This window comes from Chiloscyllium plagiosum, unplaced genomic scaffold (genome assembly GCF_037043375.1).
Source record: "Chiloscyllium plagiosum isolate Xiang-an unplaced genomic scaffold, Cpla_swu_hap1 HiC_scaffold_36, whole genome shotgun sequence".
NCBI lineage: Eukaryota > Metazoa > Chordata > Chondrichthyes > Orectolobiformes > Hemiscylliidae > Chiloscyllium > Chiloscyllium plagiosum.
The window spans coordinates 33,821,404-33,835,239 of record NW_028270174.1 but is presented as its reverse complement, the minus strand read 5'-3'; the positions used below and the strand labels follow the sequence as shown (position 1 = coordinate 33,835,239).

The window sequence follows — 13,836 nt, the reverse complement described above, 5'->3', positions numbered from 1 at the left end:
TCATTTGATATTAAAATCTACGTGTGAAAGGACATTCAAGACCTAAAAGTACGGATAAACTTGTGAGAAAGTTAAGTGTTGCCAGAGAGAAGGTGAAGTTGTTATTCAGCAAGTGGAAAATCTGGTGTGAAGTGAAAAACAGACAACTACATAGGATGCTGAGAATGAGGAGGACCAGAGTATGACCAACCATGTGATACAAGCCCATCTTGCTCAGCTTTTGGAGACCATAGAAATTCCAGCAGACAGCTATGGAAACTTAACCAAGTTGTCTAATGCTATAAGCTGCACGATAGAACTGATAGATAAGGTATTTGTAAATAGAGTACATTCTTCAAATAAGGAACCCAAAAAAGATTAATGAGCCTAAGAGTCAATTGAATGCCCACCTGTTCAGATGCCTGTTTCCCTGGCTGAAACTACAATGGCCAAAGAAATGCTTCCAGATTTCACGCTGCATCATATAAACATAGAATATATTTGACTGCGTTGATGACATGCCAGACTGTGTCTGAATGTGATATGCTAAGTCAGAAAAGATTACTGAGTTTTTCTGGACCTACCTCCCAGCAGAGTTTAGTGCTTTTCACTGTATAAAGTCAGGCCATTGCAAGATTAGATTGGATTAGATTAGATTACTTACAGTGTGGAAACAGGCCCTTCGGCCCAACAAGCCCACACCGCCCCGCCGAAGCGCAATCCACCCATACCCCTACATTTACCCCTTACCTAACACTACAGGCAATTTAGCATGGCCAATTCACCTGACCTGTACATCTTTGGACTGTGGGAGGAAACCGGAGCACCCGGAGGAAACCCACGCAGACACGGGGAGAATGTGCAAACTCCACACAGTCAGTCGCCTGAGGCTGGAATTGAACCCAGGTCTCTGGCTGTGAGGCAGCAGTGCTAGCCACTGTGCCGCCCAAATGTGCACAAATTGAAAACAAAATACATTTTTCACATTATTACTGCTTTACTGAGATTTCATTTGGGAATTTGTTTTTGACAAAGAGCACAGGTATATGCAAATCAAGTTACATAAGATCTTCCTTGTCAACCTTGAAGTGCTGCTTAATATGAATTTGTAACAAATCCTCTAAATTAATTCAATGTAATGTCAAGCGTTTTAAAAATTCTTCCATGGGATATAGTTGCTGACTTGGACTGGGCCAGCATTTATTGCCTACCTCTAGGTTGCTCTTGAGATGTTGTGGTGAGCTCCTTCTTGAACTACTGCAATTTGTTGTAGGTAGATTCACAGTACTGTGTCATGCAGTTCCTTTGTATTCTGAGTCTGGCTGTACAGGTTTCAGTTCAGGTCTATGGTATAGCCCCTATCAATATGACCTACTGGCATCACTGACAATGAAATTTTCCATGATAGTGTTCAATCTGAGAGTAGTTGGGGATGGGGCTGAAATTGGAAGTGATTGTAGATCTGGATAGAGGAAATTACAGTTTTCTTTTTTAGAAATTAAAAGTATCTTGGGTCTTTGCACTTTAAAGCAAGAAAGGAGGAGAAGATATGATTCCATTGTAGAAAAGATGTGCCTGGATTTGTCTTGCCCTGCAATATAATCTAGATGCAGTTAAAGGATTTGCTGAGAAGAGAGAAATATGGTGATACATGAGATGAAGTCCCCTTTGCAACAACTAAAAGGAGGAAAATAGACAAAGGCAGAGACCACATGGACAGTGATTCAAATGAGAAAGAAACCTACACTGCTGTCTGACACAGCAGTGAATCAGCACAGCTACTGCCTTTGCTTGTGAGTTCAAGTATCTCTGGACATCGGAGTGCGTCTAAGGAAAATCAGCAAACAGTGAAATTCACAGCTAAATGTGGAGGAACCTGTGTAGGGGAGCTCAGAGCATGGGCGCAGCTAAGTGCATAGTTTTTAAGTGTAACCTTACTACTTTTTGTAAATCTACAATAGTGAGTAAAGTGGATTCTTCTTTGATTATTTGTTTTATTAAGATCTGTCTCTTGATTAAATTTTAAATATTATAAGATATGGGTACTAAGTTAGCCTAGAGCAGTGTTTGTTAGAGCAGTAAGAATACGTCTATAAATTGCTAAGATGCAAAGATGGCCTTTAGTAGAGTGACGTGCTCTTCCTGTCCGATGTGGGAGATTTGGGAGAATTTCCATGTTACCAGTGATTATCAATAAGCCTGCTTGGTTGCGAATCTTATTAGATTGCGTGCATTGGGGTTGGAGTGGCAGTTAGAGACAATGAGGAATTTGCAGGAACCTAGGGGGTGTGATGAATGGCAGTTTTAGAAAGGGAGAAAAACCACCGATACAGTTAGGTAAATGGGTTACCTGCAAGAAAGGTAGAAGAGGGAGGCAGGTAGTGCAGGAGTCTCCTGTGGCTATCCCATCTCAATCAAAATGCCATTTTGGAAAATGTAGGGAGGTGATGGACTCATAGCACGAACAGCCACATTTCTGGTACCGAGACTGGCTCTGATGTGACAAGGGTTATGTCAGGTTCCAAGCAATTGATTGTAATAGAGGACTCTCTAGATAGAGGCACAGACAGACGTTTCTGTGGCTGACAGCAAGAATCGGAATGGTGTGTTACCTCCCTGGTGCCAGAATCTTGGATGTTTTTGAGAGATTGCAGAATATTCTCAAAAGGGAGAGGGACCAGCAGGAGGTCACTGTACGCATTCAAACTAATGACATAGAAAGGGGAAAGGATGTGATTCAGAAGGGAGAATATATGAAGTCAAGCAGGAATTTAAAAGGATGTCCTTGACAATAGTAATATCTGGATTACTCCCAGTGCTACGAGGTGGTGAGGGTAGGAATAGGAGGATAGAGCAGATGAATGTGCAGCTGAGGAGCTGGTACAAGGGAGAAGGGTTCACATTTTTGAATCAATGGAATGTCTTCTGGAGTAGAAGTGACCTGTATAAGAAGGATGGATTGCTCGTGAATTGGAAGGGGACTAATATACTGCAAGGACATTTGATAGAGCTGCTCAGGAGGATTTAAACTAATAAGGTGAGGGAATGGGACCCAGGGAGATAGTGAGGAAAGAGATCGATCTGAGACTGGTACAGTTGGGAAAAGGAGCAACAGAGCAGGATCAAAGCAGAGAACTAGGTGGGACTGATAAATTAAACTGCATTTATTTCAATGCAAGAGTCCTAACAGTGAAGACATGGTTAGGAACATGGGACTGGAATATCATATCAATTACAGAGACATTGCTCAGGGGTGGACAGGGCAGGCAGATTAATGTTCCAGGATACACATGCTATAGGAAGGATAGAAAGGAGGTCAAGGGAAGAAGTGGAGTAGCGTTTTTGGTAAGGGATAATATTAAGGCTGTACTTAGGATATTTCTGGGAATGCATGCAGGGAAATTATTTGGGCGGAACTGACAAATAAGAAAGGGATGATCACCTTATTAGGATTGTATTGTAGACCCACCCCCCAATAGTCAGCGGGAAATTGAGAAACAAATTTGTAAGAAGATCTCAAATATCTGTAAGAATAATAGGGTGGTTATGGTAGGGGGTTTTAACTTTCCAGACATAAACTAGGGCTGCCACAGTGTTCAGGGTTTAGATAGAGAGGAATTTGTTAAGTCTGTACAAGAAAATTTTCTGATTCAGTGTGTAGATGTACCTAGTAGAGAAGGTGCAAAACTTGACCTACTCTTGGGGAAAAAAGGCAGGGCAAGTGATCGAAGTGTCAGTGGGGAGCACTTTGGCACCAGCGACTATAATTCTATTAGTTTTAAAATAGTGTTGGAAAAGGATAGACCTGATCTAAAAGTTAGAGGTCTAAATTGGAGGAAGGCCAATTTTGATGGGATGAGGCAAGAACTTTCAAAAGTTAATTGGGGGTGGATTTTCCCAGGTAGAGGGACTGCTGGAAAATGAGAAGCCAACAAAAATCAGGTAGTCCAGAGACCGTATGTTCCTGTTAGGGTGAAAGACAAAGCAGGTAGGTGTAGGGAATGCTGAGAGAAATTGAGGTTTTGGTCAAAAAAAAAAGAAAGAAGCATATGTCAGGCATAGACAGCAGAGATTGAGTGAATCCTTTGAGTATAAAAGCATTAGGAGTACACTTGAGAGAAATCAGGAGGGCAAAAAGGGGACATGAGATAGCTTTGGGAAATAGGCTTAAGGAGAATCCAAAGGGCAAAAGGGTATCTAGGGAGAGAATAGGACCCTTCAAAGATCAACAAGGCAGCCTATGTGTGGAACCACAGGAGATGTGAGAGATACGACGAGTATTTTGCATCAGTGTTTACTGTGGAGAAAGACATGGAAGACATAGAATGTGGGGAAATAGATGGTGACATCTTGAAAATTGTCCATATTACAGAGGAGGAGGTGCTGGATGTCTTAAAATGCGTAAAGGTAGATAAATCCCGAGGACTTGATCAGATTTGTCCCAGAACTCTGTGGAAAACTAGGGAAGTAATCGCTGGGCCCCTTTCTGAGATATTTGTAACATTGATAGTCACAGATGAGGTGCCAAAAAACTGGAGATTGACTAACATGACGCCACTATTTAAGAAAGATGGGAGGCAAAATTCAAGGAACTATAGACTGGGAGCCTGACGTTGGTGATGGAGCTTTGGAAGGAATTCTGAAGGACAGGAATTACATGTACACAGGAACCTCGATTATCCAAATATCAATTATCCGAATATCTGATTATCCGAAGGAGATCTCGAGGTCCCCAAAGAAACATTACATCAAAGATGTGTTTCCAACACTGCTTGCGTCTTTTGTTTACAGTGATTGAAAGTGAACTCTGCTTACTGAAATGCTGCCGAAAACAGTCCTGGACTGATGGGAGCTCGCGCACCGTCTCAAAATGACTGACCTCCCGCGTGTTCTCTCTCCCCACACTTTCCCTGGAGTTCTACATACGGGTGTACCCGAAACCCCCCTTCCCCAGATAATATCACCTACATTGTCCTGTACAAGGCAAAGGTGGAACCTCTCAGAAAGTTGCAATAAATGTGTGTGTGTGTGTGTGTGTGTGTGTGTGTGTGTGTGTGTGTGTGTATTTGCGTTTGCTATTTGGAGACTCAACCCCCACAAAAGGCAGCAGCAGCAGTCTTGTTGGTGTCCAGTCCGGCTGCCCCAGAGAGGGGTGGGGTGGGCAGGGGGACGTTGGATGGGTTTGTGGGGCGGGCGGGGTAGGGGGCAGGCGGTGTTGGACAGGTTTGGGGCTCTTGTGCAGTGTGCTGCTACCTCGTTTCCTGAACAGGGAGTGGACTTAACAGAAGACACAGCACCAGGGACCTGGGTTCGATTCCCGCCTGTCTGTGTGGAGTTTGCACATTCTCCCCGTGTCTGCGTGGGTTTCCTCCGGGTGCTCCGGTTTCCTCCCACAATCCAAAGATGTGCAGGTCATGGTAAATTGCCAATAGTGTTAGGTGCATTAGTCAGGGGTAAAAATAGAGCAGGGGAATGGGTTTGCGTGGGTTACTCTTCAGAGGGGTGGTGTGGACTTGTTGGGCCAAAGGGACTGTTTCCACACTGTAGAGAATCTAATCTAAAAAAATACTCCCAGCCCCAGAGGAAAGGCATTGAATCAACTAAGCACATAATCAATTATCCGAACAAAATAGCGCCTGCTCATCTCGTTCGGATAATCGACATTCCTCTATATTTGGAAAGGTGAGGACTGATTAAAGATAGTCAACGCGGCTTTATACATGGGAAATCATGTCTTACGAACTTGATTGCGTTTTTTGAAGAAGTAACAGACAGGATTGATGAGGCCAGAGCGATGGACGTGATCTATATGGACTTCAGTAAGGCGTTCGACAAGATTCCTCATGGTCGACTTGTTAGCAAGGTTAGATCGCAGGGAGAACTAGACATTTGGATACAGAACTGGCTGGAAGGTAGAAGACAGAGGGTGGTGTTGGAGGGTTGCTTTTCAGACTGGAAGCCCATGACCAGTGGTATTCCACAAGGATCGATGCTGGGTCCACTGCTTTTTGTCATTTATATAAGTGATTTGGATGTGAAAGTAGGAGGTAGAGTTAGTAAGATTGCAGATGATACCAAAATTGGATGTGTAGTGGACAGTGAAAAAGGTTACCTCAGAGTGCAAAAGGAACTTGATCAGATGGGCCATTGGGCCAAGGAGTGGTAAATGGAGTTAATTTATATAAATGTGAGGTGCTGCACTTTGGAAAGGCAAATCTGGGCAAGACTTATATTCTTTAATGGTGTTGTCCTGGGGAGTGTTGCTGAACAAAGAGACCTTGGAGTGCAGGTTGATAGTTCTTTGAAAGTGGAGTCGCAGGTAGGTAGGATAGTGAAGAAGGCACTTGATATGCTTTCCTTTAATGATCAGAGAATTGAGTATAGGAGTTGGCACTTCATATTGCGGCAATACAAGACATTGGTTAGGCCACTTTTGGAATATCATGTGCAATTCTGGTCTCCCTCCTCAAGGAAAGATGTTGTGAAACTTGAAAGGGTTCAGAAAAGATATAGTTGCCAGGGTTGTAGGATTTGAGCTATAGGGAAAGGGTGAATAGGCTGGGGTCGTTTTCCCTGGAGTGTTGGAGGCTGAGGGGTCATCTTATAGAGGTTTATAAAATCATGAGGGGCATGGATAGTGTAAATAGACAAGTTCTTTTCCCTGGGGTGGAGGTGTCTGGAACTAGAGGGCATAGGTTTAGGATGAGAAGGAAAAGATTTAAAAGGAACCTCAGGGCAATTTTTTCACACAGAGGGTGGTGCATGTATGGGATGAGCTGCCAGAGAAAATGGTGGAGGCTGGTGGGTATATGAATAGGAAGGGTTTAGTGGGATATGAGCCAATTGCTGGCAAATGGGACTAGATTAATTTCTGATATCTAGTCGGCATGAACACATTGGACTGAAGCGACTGTTTCCATGCTGTACATCCCTATGACCCGGTGGGGATTAGTGAATCAATAGGAATGTGAAGAAAACTGTTAAAGAGGTTGACATTGATAATGGTATTTTGACAAGTAGAAAGGCAGATGACAGGGAATTAGAAATTAGCATGAAGTGAATGTTGGAGGCGTTGTATGAGTTTTAAGTATATATGGAGATGTAGGTAATAAAGGTGTTTTCCTAAAGAAAATAGAGTTGGCTCTGTTGAGTGAAAACTGAAAACTCAGACCTTGCATAATAGTGAGGTCAACTGAGTATTCTTATTAAAGGGAAGACCGTATAGAAAATTAAAGCAGAGAAGTGAGAATGGATATCAATATAATTTAGAAAATTAAAATCATCTGGCACAGAAGCAAGTGAAGAGGATGGTAACAAACACTGCAAGACTTGAGACGACAGTGAAAAATTCTTTTAATGGCCATGTGGAGCTGACCCATAAAAAGTGGTTCTCCTTGTAAAATGGCATTACTTATTTTGAGTCTGAGCTGCCCGTGAAAGTCCACCAGTCTTACATATTAAAAATTTAATCACATGAGTGGTTTGCTATTTTCCAACTATTTGGTTAGAAGTTTATGAGAAGCAAATGGACAAATTTGTGATGAGATTTGCAACCGTACAGGAGTTTTTCCTTCAATTACATGACACAAATCCAAAGAACCTGAGTAATGATGAATGTTTGGACACGGAGAATGGCAGTTTGTGAATTACTTGTACATTAAATATTTTCATAAATTAAAATTTAATATTTCTCATTTGGCAAATAAATACCTGAGGAAATTTGTATCCAGTTTGTTAAAGATCTGCTACTTTATGTTTTACAGATTGACATCAGGCACAGAAAATACTCTATTTTATTATATTTCATTAGAAACAACACAAGGGATATTCATAGCACCAACACACACAGAGGTTTCACAGCTCAATGGTTCCGTTCACTCACAGCTAATCAAAAACTTCCATCGCTGTTGCTTATTGATACGGTCAGTTTTCCAACAAACCTTGGACCAACAGGTGAGATTGTTTAAAATTTATAGTAACTGGGTTTATTTGTATTTGCTATTTGTACTGCTATTTGTAGCATATATATTGTATAGATATGGGTAAACGCACTAAATATTCAGTCAACTGAGTGGTGCAATAGAATGGGGAGAAAGTGAGGTCTGCAGATGCTGGAGATCAGAGCTGAAAATGTGTTGCTGGAAAAGCGCAGCAGGTCAGGCAGCATCCAGGGAACAGGAGAATCGACATTTCGGGCATAAGCCCTTCTTCAGGATAAGAAGGGCTTATGCCCGAAACGTCGATTCTCCTGTTCCCTGGATGCTGCCTGACCTGCTGCGCTATTCCAGCAACACATTTTCAGCTCTGGTGCAATAGAATGGGCTAGCACACAGTTCTTTTCTCTGTAGGAACTGACTTTGAATCTAGCCAAAATAGATAGAGTGCATATTCTAATTTTATTGGCTGTGAATTTCAAAATTAACGCCATTCAATTTTAATGGATATTCATCCAGGGCATAACTTTACCCATATTTCAACACCAGTTGTCAGTTTTACAAAAGACACAATTTGTTCATTTAAACATATAATCTCATAGAAACCTTATAAAATTCTAAGATGATAAAACAGAGTAAACGCAAAAGGCTATTCTCACTGACCAGGGAGTCCATAACCAGGAATCATAGTCCAGGGATACAAGGCAGATCTTTTAGAACAGTGATGAGCAGGAATTTCTTCACCCAGAGCTTAGTGAACTTGTGGAATTCTCTGCCACAGGAAATTATTGAGGCCAAACATTTGAAGACTTTCAGGAAGAGTGGAGATATAATTCTCAGGTCTAAAGGATGAAAGGATATGAGGAGAAAGCAGAAACAGTGTACTGAGTTGAATGATGAGGTCTGATTACATTGAATGGCAGAGCAGGGTTCGAACAGCCTACTCTTGAATTCTCTGTTTCTGTTTCTTGAGTTCTCTGACCAAAGGTAGGATCGTCCCACAGCTCCATAGTCTCCATCATGGGCAAAGCAAGGATACACATTCTAAACCGATCCCAGCTGGACAGGGATTGAATCCCATGCAATTGACAATAATATAGTGCAAATTGACAATCCAGCCGACTGAGTCTAAGCTGCTCTCCAAGGTGCTGTAGCTCGTACACTTTGACATCTATATTGTAGCTTAGAGTGATGGATAGTGATAGTAGAGGCTCCAGTTTCTTTCCATTACATAGCTGACCGGAATCTTTCTGCTGTAGCTGCTAAACATGGATATGTTAGAAGGAAATACAAGTTAATACTCAAATCTTTTGGGGCAGAGATATGAAAGCACTTTCTTTAATTGACTGTCACCTCATGGAGTAGGACTTGAAACTGGAACTTCTGGCTCTGAGGAAGAGTTACTATGTCATCAGACCTCTGAGTTACTGCTGTTCTATCGACATTTTACACTGTTAGTCTATCAAGAAGCCATGTAAACTAGCATCATAGGAAAAATAATATGAGTGATGGTCAGTACTAGCATTGAACAGTGTGTTTCTGAACAGTGATTTCCTTCTCTGCATCTTTATTTTGCATCTCACATATTTCAGCTGTATCTGTCAAGATGATTTCTGATCATCTGTGATTGTGAAGAAGCTATATTTTAAGAAGTATTTTACTATTTGAAAATATGTTTATTGTCAATTGTAGAGTAAAATCTGATTCATAACTCGACTTTTTTTATCTTGTATATTTTCAAAAGGAAAGGAAATACTCCGATATTGTTGACAATTCAAGTCAAATGAATGTGAGGAAAAATAACATAGGACTTGGTACAGTAAAAGAACATGGTGTCTTATTCCAGTGCAGTCCTGAAAACTGGACTGATCAAAAGAAACCACCACCTATCATGTCCTACTGGGTTGTTGGGTGAGTGAGCATCACCTTGATGAATTGCAATCATTTTTGAAGTTCTGATTTCTTAGTTTGTTCTTTGTACAATCTAATTTTTATAATCTAATTTTTATTTTCCAGATTTAGTTGTGGTATTCATAAAAACTAACTAAGCCTTAACGGTTCCTGAGTATTGTTCAGAATGTATCAATCAAAAACAGGCTTTTCACCCCATTTATCTGATGTGGTGTCTGTGGTTCACATAAGTCTTCTCCTGCCTATTTAATTTACCTCATCCCAGGCTTTCAGCATAAGTTCTGTTCTCTTTTCTCTCATTTACTGATTTAGTTTTTGTGGTTTGAAAGCATCTGAACTTTTTGGGTCCACCGTTAGCTATTTATTTATGCTTTTAGATGAGAATATAGGAGGCATGTTTGGTAAATTTGCCGATTATATCAAAATTGGTAGTATAATGGACAGTGAAGAAGGCTATCTAAAAGTACAATAGAATCTTGATCAACTGGACCATTGGGCCGAGGAATGGCAGATGGTGCTTAATTCGGATAAATGTGAAGTGTTGCATTTTGGTGAGGCAAACTAGGGCAGGATTTACACAGTTAAATGGCAGGACCTGAGGGAGATTTGTCGAACAGGGATCTAGGGGTCCAGGTACATAGTTCCTTGAAAATGGTGTCACAGGTAGACAGTGTGGTGAAGAGGGCATTTAGAAAGCTTGCCTTCATTGGTCAGAGCATTAAATAAAGAAGTTGGGACGTCATTGGTAGGGTGTACAATTCATTGGTAGGGAGTACAATTCTGGTCTCCCTGCTATAGGAAATATGTTATTAAACTGAAGGTTGCAAGAAAGGTTACATAAACTGGAAGGTTTGGATTATAATGAGAGGCTGGATTTGCTGGGATGTTTACACTGAGGGGCATAGATCAGATGAATAGTCAAGGTACTTTATCCAGGGTAGCGAAGTCCTCAAAACTAGAGGACATAGGTATAAGATGAGAGGAGAAAATTTTAAATGGGACCTAAGGTGCAACCTTTTCACACAGTGTCGGGGTGTGTATATGAAATGAGCTGCCAGAGGAAGTAGTGAAGGTGGGTACAATTACAACATGTAAAAGACATTTGGACAGGTACATGGGTAAGAACGTTTATAGAGAGATAGGCCAAACGAAGGCAAATGAAACTAGTTCAGCTGAGGAGACCTGGTCAGCATGGACAAGTAGAGCCAAAGGGCCTATTTCCATGCTATATGACTCTCTGATGCTATTATTTACTACTGGCTTCAGAGGGCAGTCTATCATTGGTGAGGTAAGTCGTCACTATTTGTTAGATTGTAAATGTACTGAGACTGTCACACAGATTTGCTTGACACCTGGCTTTTGAAGGCAAATGGAATTCAATTTGTTTTAAGTGTGACATGAGTATGAGGCGGCTGTCAGCTATCCTTTCAAACAGAAGTGTATCCGCTCTGCTTGTTCCTACAGCTCTCTATCACCAGAAAAGTGGATCTCATTTAGAGTAGCCATGCCGTTTGGAGTTGTGATCACTTCTGTGATTTGTTTGCATTATTTCTTTCCAGACAGTATTTCTTGAGATTATCTATTTTTTCTAACATTGCAAATTGCAAAACTTAGAATTTACTTGACCCAGAAGATGGTAATCCCATTGAGTTTACTAAGAAAAAGAAAATGGAGCAGAATATTTTTGAAGAAAATGCAGCTGTTTCTCCACTGAGTATTGATGCCCTAAACTCTGTCATGACCCTTATGTATGATACTTTAATTCTCCTTTGGAGAATTTTTCAGGTTTAACTTGTACTGGGATGACAGTGGCTTGGATCATCTGATGCAAGATCACAAGTCATAGAATCTTTACAGCATGGGAAGAGACCGTTCTGGCAAATTGTTTCCATGCTAGTCATCAAACACCCATCTAATCAAAACCCAGTCAACCTAAAATGTTAATTCTATTTCGCTTTCCATTCATGCTGTCTGATCTAAGTATTTCCAGCAGTTGTTTGACTTTATTTCAGATTTTCAACACCTATAGCATGTTTTTTTTAATTTGACTTGTTTTCCTTTTTGATAATATGCTTTCATTCGTCTCCCTTATTCTTGTAGTTTCTATTCACCTTTCCTCACTGAAAGAACAGTCTAGAAAACTATTCCCAGGCTCCCTCCAATATCTGATAGTAAGAATTGCACAACTGCAGTAGACCAGCCTATCCAATATTCATTATCTTCCAGTGGGGGACATTTGGCCTTACTCAGCACCTCCAGACAGCAACCAAGTTTAGATGGCAATTCAATGTGCAAACTTGTACTTATCAATTTCTAACAAATATTTTTGTTGACTTTGAATTTAGTTTTAGGTTTCTTGATGTTATTTTTGCTGCTGGCTTATTTTAATGTTTTCTGAGTGCCTGAAAAGAATTTCATCACATATCCAGTGTACCACATAAGTATCAAATACTCACCTAAATCTAATCCCAGATCTGTGTAGAGTTAACTGGATGATGAATGGTTGTAAAGTAGCGAACCTGTGGATTGTTGTTGACCAACATTCTTGTACTGGGTTTCTATTTAGCTGTACCTTGTCATTGAGGTAGAAATGTCAGATAAGATGCATTATTTGAATTCAAGCCATAAGCAGGGAAGCAGTAATGGCTCTGTGTTCTGCTGCCAGGACTAGATGAGATCCAATGAAGTTTAAACCTTTGTTTGCCATGTGTGTGTGAGAGAGATGAATTTATTATTGATCACGTGTGGTTATGTAATTTGCATAATATGGTCAGATCTTTTACAGTGAAACAGTAAAATATTACTGAATTCATCCAATTTTCTTTCTATCCTACAATCCTAATGATCCTAAGTTGCTTTAAATTTCAAAGATACAAATAACCTGATTTACTATTGATAGTACTATTTTCCCATGTCAGGGGAAGAACAAGATTAAAATGTTTCTTCTCTATATTAGTGAATTGGCCTTATCACTATAGTTGTTTCGAGTGTAGTGTCCAATATGAGAGCATGCTGTTGTCCAATTAAATGATCTTTGTGTCATCTTGAATTTCCTTGCAACTTTTCGTCATAGTTTGCAAGCATAGTTTGGGAAATGTACCTTCAAAGAGTGAAGATCTGTAGAACTGCACTAGTATTAAAGAACAAGAATGCAATTTTGACTTTATACAAAATGTATTACAAAGACTGAGCCACATATTTAGTAAAATGTTTTATTTTCATGTCATTGCAGAAGACTTTTAGTAGATCCTCATCCTCAAGAGTTTTATGTGTGTTTCCATGATTCTGTGATGGAGATTGCTGTGGAGCTTGCTTTCAAACTGTCTTTTGGATTAATTACATAGTGAAATGCTGGTCTACGTTCATTTCAGTTCATTGACACATTCCAAAATGTTCAGAAAACTAGGCTTATGAAAATCGCATGATTCATAAATTTTGTTAATGAAACAAGTATTCTATATTTATACAGTCACTGTGATTGCTAACTGACTTGTCATGGCTTATCATGCTCTGAATATAATTGTAATCTAAATGGAATGAAATAGATTTACACTATGTTATTTTTTTACTGGAGTTTGATTGTTCTGACTGTATGTGTAAATGTAAAATTTGTTTTTAAACTTTTACTTGAAATGTGCCTTTGATAATTATTGTAAAAATTCACTTTATGCAAAATAGTCCATGTTAATTATAAATGACCAGGTATGTAAACTATAATAAATGTAGCAGTTAAGATGTTGACTTTATTGACAATCATTGCAGTATTTTGTTCTGTGTGAATGGCATTACAGATCATCCATGGTCCAGGAATGAAAAAATAAAACTTGGCAGTATCAGGAAAATGAAAGAATGACACCAGATTTATTTTTTAATAAGGGTTTTGATAAAAGACTAAGCATTGCACTATAAAGGATGGCATTACTTCACTGAAGGTGATTTTAGTCTGCAGTATATTATTTGAGGACCCAAGTAAAATAGTCGTACTGAATTCCAAAATAAGATCATAAGAGAG

The 13,836-nt window shown here is 40.0% G+C and overlaps 1 protein-coding gene across 4 annotated transcripts in view; it reads left to right on the top strand.

Annotated features, from left to right (window-relative positions):
• Positions 1-13,565, top strand: part of intu (inturned planar cell polarity protein) — a 118,040-nt gene extending 104,475 nt beyond the window's left edge. For all 4 annotated transcript variants that reach the window (XM_043674187.2, XM_043674188.2, XM_043674186.2 and 1 more), the window contains 3 exons: positions 7,743-7,932; positions 9,658-9,824; positions 13,057-13,565. In XM_043674187.2, the coding sequence (XP_043530122.1) occupies positions 7,743-7,932; positions 9,658-9,824; positions 13,057-13,168 (469 nt within the window). In that variant the 3' untranslated portion in view covers positions 13,169-13,565. The remainder of the gene's footprint in view (positions 1-7,742; positions 7,933-9,657; positions 9,825-13,056) is intronic.
• Positions 13,566-13,836: the final 271 nt, after the last annotated feature.